General features: G+C 43.0%; 1 protein-coding gene across 7 annotated transcripts in view; it reads left to right on the top strand.

The window, feature by feature from the left end:
- tln1 (talin 1) overlaps positions 1–17096 on the top strand; it is a 75997-nt gene that overhangs the window by 29210 nt on the left and 29691 nt on the right. For all 7 annotated transcript variants that reach the window (XM_068573742.1, XM_068573743.1, XM_068573747.1 and 4 more), the window contains 16 exons: positions 1–77; positions 184–292; positions 2160–2368; positions 3345–3443; positions 5219–5386; positions 5518–5812; positions 6127–6293; positions 6410–6538; positions 7526–7639; positions 7918–8031; positions 9067–9201; positions 9877–10005; positions 10112–10214; positions 12273–12481; positions 15829–15948; positions 16541–16738. The exon at positions 1–77 is cut by the window's left edge and continues 37 nt beyond it. In XM_068573742.1, coding sequence (XP_068429843.1) covers positions 1–77; positions 184–292; positions 2160–2368; positions 3345–3443; positions 5219–5386; positions 5518–5812; positions 6127–6293; positions 6410–6538; positions 7526–7639; positions 7918–8031; positions 9067–9201; positions 9877–10005; positions 10112–10214; positions 12273–12481; positions 15829–15948; positions 16541–16738 — 2375 coding nt within the window. The remainder of the gene's footprint in view (positions 78–183; positions 293–2159; positions 2369–3344; positions 3444–5218; positions 5387–5517; positions 5813–6126; positions 6294–6409; positions 6539–7525; positions 7640–7917; positions 8032–9066; positions 9202–9876; positions 10006–10111; positions 10215–12272; positions 12482–15828; positions 15949–16540; positions 16739–17096) is intronic.

Here is a 17096-nt window from a genome sequence, read left to right on the forward strand (position 1 = left end):
GCAGTATGCAGGCTGTCAAGGCTGCCCAGGCCTCTTTGGATGACTTTGATACCCTGCCTCCACTGGGAACCGATGCTGTAAGATTGAACTTTCTTTTGTTCTTGGTCTAAGTGGATTGGTTTCAGTGCTAATGTGATGAGATCTAGATCTTTGTGATCAGAGGACTTTTTTTCTTTATTCAAGGCATCCCAAGCCTGGCGTAAAAACAAGATGGATGAGTCCAAACATGAGATCCACTCCCAGGTGGATGCCATCACAGCAGGCACCGCCTCCATGGTCAACCTCACTGCAGGTAGAAACACTGCGCTTCACCGAACCTCATAACCCAAACAACCCGATGGAAAAGTTGAAGTTCCAGACTCCCAAACAAACAAGACCTCCGGCTTTGTAGAGCAGTGGTTCTCAACCTTTTTTCAGTGATGTACCACCTGTCAAAGATTTTTTCAGTCAAGTACCCCTTTACCAGCGCAAAGCATTCTTGGTTAAAAAAAATATGTAATACACAGCCCTGTGTTATCAGTGTCTGATTTAATATAAAATATATCAAATGTATATATACATTTCAAATCTCAAGTACCTTTACGTACCCCCATTTAGGAAACACTGTTCTTGAGTAACGGCACCGACCTGCATCAGAGCACAGCAGAGGGAACAGAAGTCATGGCTAGTAGTGGATATCCAGTTACCATAATATTGTTATTTGGGCTGGTTAATTTGAGGTTTTATGACTTCTACACCTTCCTTCTCAACTATGTCAAATTTTCAGTACACAACTGGTATTGATAATTGATAATAATTTTGTTGGCACTAATATATCTCGAGCTTCTCTTTTAGAACAAACCTTGATATTGGAAGCAGAAGACTGTAAGGAACATAATGGCACTCTTTTTTATTTATGTTCATTTCTCTTTATTTGCAAGAGTTCTAAGAGCTGTTCACTGGGCCTATAGGAGACCGAGGCTATACTTTTTAAATGGTTTAATTTAGTAGAAATGGGGTTCTAAATCAGATGAGAGGCAAGATTTTCAGCTAAATGATAAAGATAATCCACAAATTGTTTTATTACAGGAAACTTGACTCAGCTGAACATGAAAATCCAAAGTCTATTTTCATTTTACAAATAGTTACCTTTGAACAAAATGAGGGACCTAGACTCTAAAACCTTTTTTATATGAACAAAATACAAATGGCATTTAAAAATTATTATGAACAATAATACACATAGCTTCATTTGGAAGAAGCACCTAAGTCTCTTGACCTGGATGGTTTTTCTTCCCAATGGTACAAGACTTTCCTGTCGACGTTTAACACAGCTTGCAAAGATGGGAAGACGCCACCACTATGGAGTGAGGCTGCGATCTTGGTTAGAAGGAAATTATGTAATAGTGTGAGAAATCTATGGATAACATTTCAACATAAAGTCCAATTGCACCTTATATTTAAAAAAAACAGATAAATGATTTTTAATAACAATAATGTAATAAGAAAAAATAATATTTTACTCCATCCATCCATCCATCCATTTTCCGCCGCTTATCCGGGCTCGGGTTGCGGTGGCAGTACACCCAGCAGACCGACCCAGGCTTCCCTCTCACCCGCAACATTTTCCAGCTCGTTCTGGGGGACCCCGAGGCGTTCCCAGACCAGCCGGGAGATATAATTTATAAACAACTATAAACAAAGAGTACAAAAAACTATCACCGGAGGACTCTTCCCAGTTGGACGTGCCTGGAAAACCTCTAATGGGAGCAGTCCAGGAGGCATCTGGATTAGATATTTTACTCCATAAAAAACATTTTATAGATATCTACAATTGCATCATTATGTTCAAAAGTTAAATAACCAGATATGGATGACCTAGTGTTGACAGAAGTGTATGGAGCCTATTTGTCCTTGCGAAACAGAGGTATTATAATCGGACTGTATAAGAGCTTCATAACCAAAAAGTAAATTCTACAGAATATGTTGTTGTTCAATAATAAAAAATTTCTGATCAGTGAAGCACATAACATTGGAAAGCAAATGTATTATGAAAAAAAATAGTTGGCTTTCATTCAGGGCGCCTGTAAAAATGAAACATTGTTGAAAGTAATTCCCTGACTAAAAAGGTTTTCCCTCTGGGAGTTCATACGGTCGTATATCTATCTGTCTGCCCTCAGGTGACCCAGCAGAGACTGACTACACAGCGGTGGGCTGTGCAGTGACCACAATCTCCTCCAACCTGACAGAAATGTCAAAGGGAGTGAAACTTCTGGCGGCACTCATGGAGGATGAAGGAGCAAACGGGCAGCAGCTGCTGGGTGCCGCCAAGAACCTCGCCTGTGCCGTCTCCGACATGCTAAAGACCGCCCAGCCTGCTAACACAGAGGTATGTCAAACTCCAAGGGCCATAGAGATAAGTCATGTTTTTACTCGGGCTGAGCAAGTTAATGTGTTATTATCGCGTTAACTTTTTAATCGATTAACAACGTTAATTATATGATCACGCGTTGACTGCATTTATTTATTTTTTGGCTTTTACTTTGAAGGCGATTAATGTAGGAGACCGCTCCTGCTTCTGTAGCCTCGCCGGACGATTTGCCGAGTTACGCCTGACGCGAAAGCACGTTTTGTTCTGTAGTTTCTGTCCTCAACGAGCACCGCGGGAGCGAGTCGCCTCTCAAAGCTTCACAGGCAGTCAGTCTGCCGGCAGGCTCGCGCTGCAGGCTCAGCGTCCCCGCACATTAATCGCGCATGCGCAAAGCCGCCGCTGATACCTGTCAGCTGTCCTTCACATCGCCACCTCATTCAACCAGACGTCAGTGCACTTGTTCAAGTCAACACACACTTTAAAAAATTTCTCCTTGGAGATTAATAAAGTACTTTTCATTCATTCATTCACACTAGACTTTTCTTACTTTAGAAGAAAAACTGAACTGAACTGAAAACATGAAAAACACTTATTGCTTTTGTATAAATTAAATCAATTGCTGGTCTTTAACATACATCTTTTAAGTTAAGCAACAAACTGAACATGGACCAAAGAAAAGGTGGTTTGTCCCTCACAGGGACCCTTACTACTGAACAGTACCTGTTCAGAAAAAATAAATAAAGATTTATAAACTATATATATGTTTGTATGTTAAGTTGCTGTTGCTCCAGAGTGCCTGTTATATTGTTCTGATAACATTACTTTAAAATAAAAGCATGCAATACAGTAGTTTTTACTTCATTATTGAATTTGGCGTATAATGCGATTATTCACAAAAAAGCATGCGATTAATCAGTTAATTTTTTTCAACTTTGTCCAGCCCTAGTTTTTACCTGTTGTCTAACTTTTTGTCCGTAATATCTTTTGGTTCTAGCCTCGTCAGATCCTGCTGCAGGCTGCAGGAAACGTTGGCACAGCCAGTGGAGAGCTGCTTTCTCACATAGGAGAGACGGACACGGATCCACAGTTCCAGGTGTGTCTTCCTCAACTTTGATTTATACACTTTTGGGTGCCACCTCATTCTTTCTGTGTAGCACTACAAAGAAAAGCCTTTAGGTGGAACAATATATAGTCTATATGAAGTTTAGATGCTGTCTTGTTGCTGGACCTTTTTCTCTTCCAGTAATGGAGGAAACCTATTACAACTCCACATCTATTTGAACAGTCATCTTGAAGAAAAGGGATCGCAATGACTAAAAAACTTGATTTAAATGTCCCTTTGCCATTTGATGTTGAGGCCTATCCAAAAAGGCAATTATTTTTTACATTTAAAATGGCTTTTAAAGTGCGCATTTGGCACCTTTATAAACTTTTTAAAAAGTTTAATTAAAATGAACCTTTAAAAATAGTGCTGACACCACAAGAATTGTTATAAAACTGTATCCTCTGTTTCATGTCTATATTTGACAGTTTCTAGGTAAAGGATCTGTCAGGGGTGCCAGATGGAGAGACCCCTCTCATTGTCAAATGCTGGTAACCAAAGTGTCCTTAAGACAAACACTTCATTCTAAAAGGCCAATCAAAACAATCTAGTAGCAAGTAATCCAGTCAAAGAAAATCATAATTTTGTCAATCCTTGTTCATTTTAAATCTAAACATCTGTAAGATGACTCAGTAAGAGTTCATGCAGGGGGCTCATAACATATATTTCATCCTCCTTTACTCCTTCATCCTTTATCCCACATATCTCTAATTGTAGTTTTTAAACCTGTGTGTATTCTCAAGTTCGAGAACGAAGAGAGCTGTAATGGCGAGGTGATCGTCCCTGATGCTGCATCGCCCTGTGTTGGTCTTATCAATTGGGCTTTTTTATTTAGTTGGAAGAAGGGATATAACACTATCCAGTTATTAATAACTCTAATAATTCAAAAGGAAATATTTCCAGCATGTTATTAAAACACATTTGTTAATATTGTCTTTAATCAATTAATATACACACAATTATGATTTCAGACTCTTTCCTTTCCTCCCTACACTCCTATTTTGAGTGTAATTAATTTACAAAAAAGAAAATGCACAATAAGCAAAGATGAACTTCACGCATAGCTTTATTATAATTATTTTAAGATTTCTCATGATATGGCTGTAATATCGTTCCTCTAACTTGTGGCCACGATGATGGTACGTACATCAAATCTGACATTGGGACTGTTCCCGTCTCTCCACTGCTGCTCAACAAGGAAACGCTCTACAGGGAAACTTGGATATGAAATGTGATAGTAAAATATCTAACCCAGGCTGCTGAGGCTTCGAGTCGTCAAGTAGTCACAACATAATAACAGGAGTAATTAATTAAAGAAGACCCAGTCGGTCAGTAACAGTTGAGTTAAGTTTCAAATAGTCAGCAGTGAGCTGGAATGCCGTTTAGGACGAGTGGGTGTTGTCTCAGCGCCTCAACAGAAGGAAAGTGGATAACTTTTAGGCAGAGCTGCTCATTGGCACACCGTGATGTACGCTCCCTTTGTTGATAATCGTATGAAAGAACCAATGTGGAAGCTCGAGGCAGCATTAAAGAGATAAAGTCTAATCACGTTTGAATGAATCAACCTTCCATATATTTTTATAGCAAGTTCAAAAGATGTATTAATCATTTCAAATTTCAATCATGTATTGTGAATAATTTCATTGATAATCTGTGTGATTCCAAGCATCCAAATCTTAAAATGGTCATTAATAACTGTCCCTGCTTCACCTATGACTAATGTGTGTGTGTGTGTGTGTGTGTGTGTGTGTTTGCACTGCTTGCAGGACATGCTGATGCATTTGGCTAAGGCCGTGGCTAACGCTGCCGCAGCCCTCGTGCTTAAGGCTAAGAATGTGGCTCAGAAGACGGAGGACTCGACGCAGCAGAACCGGGTCATAGCTGCAGCCACCCAGTGTGCTCTGTCTACATCTCAGCTGGTGGCCTGCACCAGGGTGAGTAGTCCCCATGATATATAAATCTACTCAGTGGCGTCAATATTCACCGTCTGAAAGCTGATAAGGAACATTTGGCATATGAATGCTGCTTGCGCTTTTTTAATTCTTCTATCTTATCACTCGTCAAGGTGGTGGCACCAACCATCAGCTCTCCAGTGTGCCAAGAGCAGCTGATTGAGGCAGGCAAGCTGGTGGCCAAGTCGGTAGAAGGCTGTGTTGAGGCGTCACAGGGGGCCACCAATGACGAGGGCCTCCTGAAACAAGTGGGCGTGGCCGCGACGGGTGTTACTCAGGCTCTCAATGAGCTGCTCCAACACATCAAACAGTATGCCAGTGGAGGCCACCCTATCGGACGCCACGGAGAGGCCACCGACCGGATTCTAAATGTCACCGAGAACATCTTCAGCTCAATGGGAGACGCTGGTAGGTAAAAGCCGCTAAAGTCAGGACCACAGCGCTCGCATCACACTGTTGGACATCCAAATGGTGCCATCACTCCTGCAATTGCTTCCTATGAACACAATTTGACAGCTGTTGTTGGGGTGGTCCTCCCAGTTTGCTTTGGTTCCTTAAAGTCTGTGAGAAGATTTATACCTCGATACTCTCACTATGCTGGAAACTACACAATATTCCCAGGAGAGAATAGCAATATGCTATACATGTACTTAACAATGCCAGAAGCAAAAGCTTGTGTTTTCTTCCTATCCCTTCATTAATTTAGTAATTTAATCCAACAGGTGAGATGGTCCGTCAGGCTCGTATCCTTGCCCAGGCCACTTCTGATCTGGTCAACGCTATCAAGATGGACGCAGAGGGAGAATCAGACCTGGAAAACTCACGCAAGCTGCTGTCAGCCGCGAAGCTGCTGGCTGATGCCACCGCTAAGATGGTGGAGGCTGCTAAGGTTCACCTTTGTCTCTCTCTCTCTCATCACTTCTGGCCTTAATACAATTACCAGATGTCCTCATTTCCATGAGCCTGGTAATTGAATGTGTGTGATCTGTGTGTGTTTTACTTCAGGGGGCAGCGGCAAACCCTGACAGTGAGGAGCAGCAGCAGAAATTGCGAGAGGCTGCCGAAGGTCTCCGCATGGCCACCAATGCTGCCGCCCAGAATGCCATCAAGAAACGGCTGGTCAACAAGCTGGAGGTAAAAAAGAAGGAGGCGGAGCAAAGAAGTACTGCGGTCTAAGCGACATTGACAACCCATGGTTGTTTAGGGTTATCTACTCAGAATGATTCGATTGTACAAGAAGCTGGCTTAACAGGTCCACATGGGGTGGTATAAATGAAATACAATCAGCATTTACTGAGTTTGCTTGTTTACTTAGCTCTGTGGAAAAAATGTATACCTCTTCAGACTTGCTGAAGATGTTGCTAATTTCCACTAATGCCAAAATGTTTAATGGCTTGGATTTACACTTGATTCTTGAGGACCTTTCGAAACAATCTAAGTTTAGTCCTGATCAGACAATTAGAGACGATTGTCTGTCTGTTTCTAAAGAGTTATTCCAAATGACAGTCATCGGTGCCACTTGTCCAGATTCTGGTAAAATCAGGTGAAATAAGTCAGGAGGAGAGCACCGAGCAGCAGAGTAGTCTCCTCCTCCAAGAGCAGAGCCTTTCCTCCAGAATCAACAGAAAACAACAGTTCCTCGCTATAGCTTTACCTTTAATCGTGTTTTGGTAGGCCAATACCATGTTAGTTATGTATAATCTGTGTCTTTGTCAGCCCTTCACCTGATGACACAAACTATAAGATTACTAAGCAGTTTTTGGGATCAAGTGGCAGCTTCAGCCATGTGTTAGCTTGTAAGTGCTAAAAATGAATACAGTTTAAAGACGATAACTGATAGTGCTGCATAAGAGGAGTATTACTTCTACAATATTATGCTCCTGTTATTAGTATCTCCTGGAAGTTGTTGCTCTTAGTATTTTCATTATATTCAGTTATGTCCAACTTGACCCAAAGTTTCTTTGGGTTTCAAAGGGTAATTTTAAAAATAATAACCAGCTGATATTAGCTGCTAAAGTAGTTCCAGCTACATTATTTAGTTATCCCAATTGAAATGATATTTGTTGAAAGTCATATACATATGGGCAGCACTTTAAATTGATACATGTAATTTCCTGTCAGAATGCAGCCAAACAAGCTGCAGCAGCTGCCACTCAGACCATAGCTGCTGCCCAGCACGCTGCCTCCTCCAACAGGAACCAGGCAGCCCAGCAGCAGCTCGTCCAGAGCTGCAAGGTAAACATGCTCACTGCAGGCTTCGGTCTGTCCATCTCAGCACACGTACACTAGCCAGTGGCTTTGTCTCTTCTTTCATCTACAGTTTTTAGTCCTCTCTTTCTGTGTTTTATTTGTTCATATTTTTGTTGTATCCTTTTTAAATATGACAACAAATATTTGACCTGAAAATAAAAAATCTTTGATTATATTTTTCTCCTAAAATTTAGCATAGGATGTCCTTTCACATTAGGTGAGTATATGTGTATATGAGTATATATGTGTGTGTGTGACATCAGGTGGTAGCAGAGCAGATCCCTCAGCTGGTTCAGGGAGTACGAGGCAGTCAGTCTCAGCCCGACAGCCCCAGCGCTCAGCTGGCCCTCATCAGTGCCAGCCAGAACTTCCTGCAGGTGACTGTCACACACCATGATCTTCATTTATTTTCCAAATTAGCAGTACAGGAACAGGGCCACATATATCTACCAAAGAGAAACAGTAGTGACACATACAGCCACCAACATCCATCCATCCATTATCTTAACCGCTTATCCTCATTAGGGTCGCGGGGCGCTGGAGCCGATCCCAGCTGTCAAGGGGCGAAGGCAGGGTACACCCTGGACAGGTCGCCAGTTCATCACAGGGCAGACATATAGACAAACAACCATTCACACTCACATTCACACCTACGGGCAATTTAGAGTCCAATTAACCTATGCAGCATGTCTTTGGACTGTGGGAGGAAGCCGGAGAACCCGGAGAGAACCCACGCTGCCACGGGGAGAACACGCAAACTCCACACAGAAGGACCTGCCAGACCAGTATCCGAACCCCGCCCCGCCCGGGATCCGAACCACAGACCCTCTTGCTGTGAGGCGTCAGTGCTAGCCACTACACCACCGTGCAGCCACCAACAATTTTCTCTTAAATACTGTTGCCCGTGTTACTATGTTCTCAAGTCGTCCGTCTGTAAGTGGACTCAAAGATGAACTGATGAGGAACTGGCTGGTGGTCTAAGGTCACTGTGACCTTCACAGGAATCCTCATGAAGTGATGACATTTTGCACAGACACGGAAGGTAACTGCAGCCAGGCTGCTTGGAGACAAACAATCACAAGGCGGCCATTCTAGTTAAGCTTTAGTTAATGTTTTGTTGTTATTCAGGTTAACTACTCTGATACATAATGCAACACTGTGAAGTTGAAAAAAAAATGCTGACGTGCGATCTGCTGTGATTAACCAACACTCAGAGTCTTTGCAAGTTCTTTTTTTTGTAGTGGGCAAAAATAACCTGAAAAAGTCAAAAGCACAGCTCACGTAAATGATCAGTGAAATAAAGCTATAGCTAGACGCTAAAGAATTCATCTTTAAGACAAACACAACAGTTTTGGGGCCCTCAACAACTTCTTTGTAAAGTTAATAGTTTGTCTCTTCCTCTCATACACTAGCCTGGTGCTAAGATGGTTGCAGCCTCCAAGGCCACAGTTCCCAACATTGGTGACCAGGCCTCAGCTATGCAGCTCAGCCAATGTGCAAAGAACCTAGCCAGTGCCCTTGCTGAGCTCCGTGCCACCTCACAGAAGGTACTACACATCTATGCCCTTCATTATATTGTCCATGTGATGTGGACTTACTTAATCTCCATTCTACTGCAGAAGGTCATGTGACAGTGCTGATACTGTCTGGTCAGTCATTAATACTTTATTCAGTGAGCCCAAATAGACCTAAAGACATGTGTTTTTGATGCATTACTAGTATGAATTGTGCAGCGGCAGGCAGTGTATCATGCGAGAACATCTCTGTATTCTTATGCTAAACATCGCTTGCTTACTCCTAAAGCACGTGCCACTTCAGAACAAGGGGTAAGAACCCCTATAATTTTACTTAAAGTCAATAAATATTTGGCCTGGTGCTTTTGCACCAGGCCAAATATTTATTGACTTTAAGTAAAATTATATTGTGCTCTAGCGATCATATGTTAATGTATTTTACACTGTAATTACAAGCAAGTTTAAATTGTAAGCTATACAAACAAGCTGCTCATCCCTCCAAAAGTATACTTTGGAGGGATGAGCAGTTAACTGTTTTATCTTGTGTAATTAAGAAAAAAATGTCGAGACTGCGTCAAAGAAGTGTGTGTGTGTGTGTGTGTGTGTGTGTGTGTGTGTGTGTGTGTGTGTGTGTGTGTGTGTGTGTGTGTGTGTGTGTGTGTGTGTGTGTGTGTGTGTGTGTGTGTGTGTGTGTGTGTGTGTGTGTAGGCTCAGGAAGCGTGTGGTCCATTGGAGATAGAAAACGCTCTGTCCATGGTGAGGAATTTGGAGAAGGATATCCAGGAAGCCAAGGCTTCAGCTGAGGAAGGCAAACTCAAGCCGCTGCCAGGAGAGACGGTGAGACGCACAATGTCTGAATTCCTTACCCACTAGGTTGTGCCACGCTAAGAACATTGTAAATAACAGTTTGTTTCTTCCCATGTCTCCTTGCTGCGTTGCTCAGCTTGAGAAATGTTCCCAGGATCTGGGTACCAGCACCAAGGCTGTGAGCTCAGCCATGGCTCAGCTGCTGAGTGAGGCCACCCAGGGCAACGAGAACTACACAGGTGGGTTTAACTAGACAAGAGAAACAGGAAATGTAATGTTGCTCTTTTGCTCTGACCATCACACCACATCCAAAAAATTTCACTCTACATTGTGTACTGCTGCAAAAACACAGCAAATAATAATGTATGAAAGAGTCAACAAATTGCTTCCATCAAAATGTAAGACATTAAAATAGTGTTGATTTTTTTGTAAAAACAACAAAACACATTTCTAGCACGCAAATATTTTATCATACAGAGATCCAAAGCAAAACAATAAGATGAGAGCTTTGCCTTAAGGCGCCGCTACTAAACCACCAGACCATCTCACGCTCCCCTGGTGAACTGGTGAAGTACCAGATACTTGAAATCCCTCACTTGGGGCAGTGAATCACTTCCAACCAGAGAATCATGGCCTGAGTTAGAGGTACGTAACACTCAGCTGCAAACTGAGCCAGTGCTGCTACAGGTCACGTTCTGAAAGAGCCCACACAACCACATCATCTGCAAAGATCAGAGAATCGATTCTGAGATCCATAAAGCAAACACTCTCTTACCCCCGGCTGGGCCTTGGGATTATGTCTCTGAAAATTACAAACATGATTGGTAACAAGAGACAACTCTGGCGGAGGCCAACACCAACTAGAAACGTGAGACAACTCTGGCGGAGGCCAACACCAACTAGAAACGTGATTGACTTAGTGCTGAGTATGCAGACACAGCTCTCACTTTGGTGTTACCAGTGGTTCTCAAACTGTGGGGCGCCGAGGTATTACAGGTAGGGCGCGGGGGAAGATGCAGATTCTTAAAAAAAATCTTCTTTTTTTTAAAAGAATCCTTTATTAATCCCACAGTGGGGGAATTATTCTCTGCATTTTACCCATCCTTAGTAATTAAGGAGCTTTGTGCTGCTGTGAAGCACTGGGGCTTTAGTGTCTTGCTCAAGGACACTTCAACATGAAACTATGGGGAGAAAACAGGGACCCAAAAGGCTTCCTTGGTAATCTTTTTTTTTCTTTTTTTTTTACCAAATATGAGTTATGTTTTGCACATATATAACTTTTTTTGCATTGTTTTAACAAAGTGATTGCACATGTTACTAGTTTGTCAGATGGAGCAATCTGGTTTACTTAAAGGGATTCCAATTTTCTTTAATCTATTAATTAAAAAAGCACGGATGGAGGAGTCTCAAAAAATTGCACCACTTTGTTCCAATGTTGTTGGGGCAGTGGGGACCGAACATTTTGCTTCCTCCAAAGTGGGGCGTGACAGAAAAAGAGAACCACTGGGTTATATAAAGACCGGATGGCTCCTCGCAATGACCTCAATTGGAGGTTCAACAATCGGTCAGAGCTTCCTTTTTAGCTCGCTGAAATAAACTTTCCCGGGGAGGATGAGCAATGTGATACCACAATATTTGGAGCACATTCTCTGGTTCCTCTTTTTTAGAAATGGAAGCCACCACCCCAGAACAGAACCAGAGCCTCTAGTGTCTCAGGGTAAATCTCATCCATCACTGGTGCCTTGCCACCAAAGAGATTTTGATTACCTCAGTGACCTTCACCAGGAATGTGGATGAGTCTTTCCTGAAGTCTTTAAACTCTTCCTCCGTGGAAGATGTGTTGGTTGGGTTCAGGAGTTCCTTAAAGTGCTCTTTCCACTGCTCCAATGCTTGACAATATCCCAGTGCAGAACTGCAGCCTGAGCAAAGCCCTGCTTTCCCTTTGTCGTCTAACAGTTTGTCAGAACTTCCTTGGGGCCACCTGCCATAGTCTCCCCAAACTCCTCCCACACCCAGGTGTATGCTTTGGCAATCAATGCAGCTTGCAGCCCTTTTGGTGCCAAATGGCACCTGTCTTCTGTTTGTAGAGACCTCTGGAGAATGTCATGATGAAAGTAGTGAAGATTTAATAATTTGTGAAATTACTTCAAATTAAAATTACATTTAATTGTGTGCTGTATCTCATTTATATATTACATTTGGTCATTTTGGTTACCTGGGCTCCTATAACATTCACTACAACGTTCATCTGGTTTTCAATCATATAAAAAACTGGAGTTACTTTCATGTTGTACCAGGCATGGCAGCCAGAGATGTGGCACAGGCTTTGAAGTCTTTGGCCTCAGCCGCCAGAGGAGTCGCTGCCACCACGGCCGACCGACAGGCACGCAACGCCATGCTTGACTGTGCTGGTGACGTCATGGATAAGTCAGGCAACCTGATCGAAGAGACCAAGAGGGCCATCGCTAAGCCAGGAGATGCAGAGAATCAGCAGCGGCTGGCCCAGGTCAGTGAGGGTGTCAGCAATGCAGGCATGTTTTTTTTTTTTGCCTGACTGATTATTTCAATTTATTTTGTAGAGCCCAAAATCACAAATTTGCCTCAGAGGGCTTTACAATCTGTACACATACAACACCCCTTTCCCGGGACCTCACATCTGATCAAAAAAACCATCTGATTAGAAGAAAAAACAATTCACAGGGAAAAACGGAAAGGAGAGCAACAGAGGAGGATCCATCTATCCGGATGGACAGAAGCAATAGATGTCATGTGGACAGAATGAACAATGTAACAGAGTGGCAGCACATTCAATGAATATGACAGAAATGGTTCATATAATGATAATGGCAGCGTTTCCCAGATTCGGTAAGACGCTCTTACGCGCTAAGAGCGTCTCAGGAGCGCCCTAAGAGCGCTGTGAAAGAACAACGTGTTTCCCAGAGTCGTTCTTAGCTTAAGACGCTCTTTCACTAAGAACGAAACGTAAGATCGGTCTGACCCACTCTTAACAGCCTTCTTAGCGTCAAACGCTCACTGCAGCCGCGTCAGGGAAAGTTATATCTGATATTCAAAGGAATACTAAAACCATGCGTAATGAGGAATGTGCGCCCACAGCTGCAGAACACTGACGCAAGAAAAATAATAACATAAAAAGAAAAATAATGATATAAAAATAAAGAATTTCCTGTAGCTACATAAATAAAATGAATCAGCATTACTATCACTCATTACGTTTTCACACACATTCGGCATCTGCATATAAGTTTACGTTAGCTATAGAGCGTATTCACGCGACGTCATCTCATCCGCGCCATCTTGGGGTCCACCTAGTTAGCCTGCTGCTAGTGGGAGTCAATGGGTTTTGCTATTAATTTTGCGTACTGGAGACAAGTTTTTACACACAGGAAAGTTTCAAGGCGTACAAAAGTCTGCAGGCTTATGCCGAATTCACACCAAAAGCGTAACGCTTGTTTCCCTGATTTTACTCGCTCGACACGTTATGTGGTTTTAACTCGCTTTTCGCTTTTTCGCAACCAGTTGCGGCGGAAAGCCGGCACGGCTTGAGTCCCGTTACCCCTAGTTATCATCGTCACATAGCCCAGTCACGTTCCTGTAAAACAGTTTTCATTTCCGCTATCGACCATAGGACATTAACAACTATGTCTGCGTTATGCTTGTTGTGTAAATACCAATAAAACAAATGTCGGAACATTAGGCGCCCCGTGTCTGGGTTCATACTACAATCCTTAGTCGCACACAGCTGTCTCCGGCTCCAGGACGAGTGGATGACGCCACTTCCAGCGCTCATTCAGGACCAGAAGTGACTGTTTGGCTGCCGTGCTGAGCGCTGTTCCCATGTAGTCAGTGTTTTATTTTACCTTGAAATGAATCACAGAGTAAAGGCAGACATCGTCATGTTCATGGCTTTCTCCAAAGTTTCCACCCACAGTTTCCTTTGCGCAAGTGAAAGACATTGATTTTCGCTCGGCGAAAAAGCTAAAGGAGATTATTGATGAGAGTGTCAATGAAAACGTGCCCACAACCCGATGTATCAACAAACACATGAGAACAGTCCTAACGCTCATACACGAGTGAAACCGAAGTAAGTTAGATGCATTATCTGAGAAGCTTGACAAGTTGAAGTACAAGTATGTCTTGTTAAGCTGATAAACCTATATTCTGAATCATTAGTCCCACATCCAACAATAAGGCACAGTGCAATAATCACAAGACATGCCGTTTTGAACTGAAAGTGTCTCCTTCAGGATATAATAGTCATTTCTTAAGAAAAGCGGCATAAAACACAGCAAAACAATGCCGTGCATGGACCCCAACATGGCCGCCAAAGCTTGTTGTGGTCATGTGGGTGAATACGCTCTATAAAAACATCAACAACCCTGTGGTATTTCATAGATATCAGGGAAACTGACAGGTGTACGTGAACTCGGCTGGAACCTCATCAAGAGAGGCTCCACGTCTAAAGGCGTTGCTGAAGTCCACTCGTGAGAGACACCACGGCTGCAATACGGCATATTCTCGCTGCTAACCAACAGCGTCTCCGAGCGCGAAGCCAGATAGTTTACATAAATGCATATGAGTGTCGGCACTTCTCCCCACTTAATGTGCTGGAGGACCGGGCTGTCCAGTTCAAGTACCGGCTTCCCCGTGTGGAGATCCAACGCCTCGTCACGCTAGTGTCACCACACATCCAGAGGCCAACCCACTGCAATGTTACCCTCAGCCCGGAGGCGCAGCTCATGGCCGCGCTGCGTTTTTACGCAGTGAGGAGCTTCCTGGAGGTGTTGGGGGACGGCACCGGCCTCAGCAAGGCATCGGTTTCACGGAGTGTGGCAGCTGTGACACCGATCCTCCTGCGCCATGCCCGCACCACACATCAGAATGCCCACCACACGGGACGAGGTCCGCCAGGTCCACCGTGAATTTCATGTCATGGTTGGGATCCCCCGGGTGATTGGTGTCGTGGATGGCACACGCGCGCGCGTAGCATAATTGCACCTGTGTGTGGGGACCACAGCGTGTTGTGTGTGATTTATGCGCTGATAAAGTGCTGGGTGATCGATTAACCTTGCATCGATTGATTTAGTTTCAGCAACACGGCGGTGGACAGCTCGCACTAAGAGCGTCTTAGGAAGCTTCTTTGACGAGATCTTAAGAAGGCAGTTAAGAACGCATCTGGGAAACACTCGTATCTTAGCGCTCCTTCTTGGCGAACCCTTCTTTCGAGCCTTCTTAAGTCCTGAAGAACGATCGAATCTGGGAAGCGCAGCCAATGGCAGTTGGTGTCAGGCATCCGTCCATGTAAACCTGTGAGAAGAGAAAGCTCAAAGTGCATCAATGGGACACAGATTTATACAAAACAAGATATTGTCCTCCATTTCATAGGTCTATATCTACTTGCTGAGCAAACTGCTTTTGCTACCATGTCTGATTAGAAATGGAGCTGGCAAGGGTGCAGATGATAACATTTGCTTTATCTAGCAGGAATTGAAGAATGTAAGGAGGCAGATTAGTGAGTAGACAATGACTCACTCATTGGCACACTGTGATGTGTGTAATTCATACGATTGCCTTTTGTGGTAATTGTATGAAAGAACCAATGAAGAAGCTGGAGGCAGCCTTGAAGAGATAACGTTTGAATGAATCAACCTTCCATATTTTGATAGCAAGTTCACAAGATTTATTATTCAGCTCAGATTTCAATTATGTATTCTGTGTGATTCTAAGCATCCAAATCCTACAATTTTCATTAATAACTATCTCTGCTTCACCTATAAGTAAGTGTGTGTGTGTGTGTATCTGTCTGTCTGTCTGTCTGTCTGTCTGTCTGTCTAGGTGGCTAAGGCAGTTTCTCAGGCCCTGAACCGATGTGTGAACTGCCTTCCTGGCCAGAGGGATGTGGACAACGCCATCCGCACTGTGGGCGAAGCCAGCAAGACACTGCTGTCTGATTCTGTAAGTTAGACAGATTGCATTAATACTGATGTATTGAAGAGCCTTGTGTGTTTTATAGTGACGCTCCTCTGTATCAGGAGGTCAAGCACAGAAGCCTGTTGCTTCTCATAGTTTTTTCTTCCTTTCTGTGACACAAAATCAAATCAGAACTGCATGGTGTGGTCCCAAATGACACATTCATAAATATGAACACACATGATGCCAAATACATGTTAGTGTTGCTCTGTATCTATTGAAGGTTTTTGGCATTTTTTGCCTCCATTGTGCATCTAAATGTAAATCAGACTTCTTCTTTTTTTTTTAAAACAAATTAGAACTGTCATATTAAAATATTCTCAAAATTGCTGTACATCACATCTTTAGACATAAACAAGTAATTTATTTATAGTTATAAAGCCTTTTCTATGACAATGAAACAGTCTCATCCAAAAAGATGCATTTATAATTCTGAGAACAATGTCCCAGATTTTGATGATACTTTAAAGCAACCGGTGACGTTTTAATTTTCAATAAGTGTTTTTCCTTTGCCACACTGCTCTCTGCCGGCAGTGTTACTACTTGCAGCTCTCATGCCCTTCTCCTCTCTCTCTAGTTCCCGTCCAGTGGAAGGAGCTTCCAGGAGGTTCAGGCTCAGCTTAATGAGGTGGCGGCCGGTCTTAACCAGTCAGCCAACGAGGTGGTCCAGGCGTCCAGAGGGACCACCCAGGACCTGGCCAGGGCAACCAGCAAGTTTGGACAGGACTTTAGCAACTTCCTGGATGCTGGTGTCGATATGGCCGGAACATCCAAGGTCAAAATAATAAGAGAATACTTATGCATAAGTGATGCTACAACGTTCCAACAGAGGGGGCAGCCCTGTTGAGTTACTCTTTAACTTTACTGACAACTGATCCACTCAGCTAGGGAGAAAACTGAATTATTTTATTGGATCAGATAGCAGCAAAGTAAGCCTCAGCAGCCTGAACAGAAAAACGGTATAAATAAAGACTTTATAAATAAAGACATGGAGGCACACATATGTGCCTCCATGTCTCTTTACCTCAACAACAAAAAGCTCAGGTTACAACTAAAGACATCTTTAAAAATATATATATTTTCATTTATAAAAACGTTTATTTTAGCAAACAGTTGTATGTACATTTTCTCTA

Source organism: Clinocottus analis, unplaced genomic scaffold, assembly GCF_023055335.1.
Source record: "Clinocottus analis isolate CAN_PGR_092001 unplaced genomic scaffold, fCliAna1.0.p SCAF_13, whole genome shotgun sequence".
NCBI lineage: Eukaryota > Metazoa > Chordata > Actinopteri > Perciformes > Cottidae > Clinocottus > Clinocottus analis.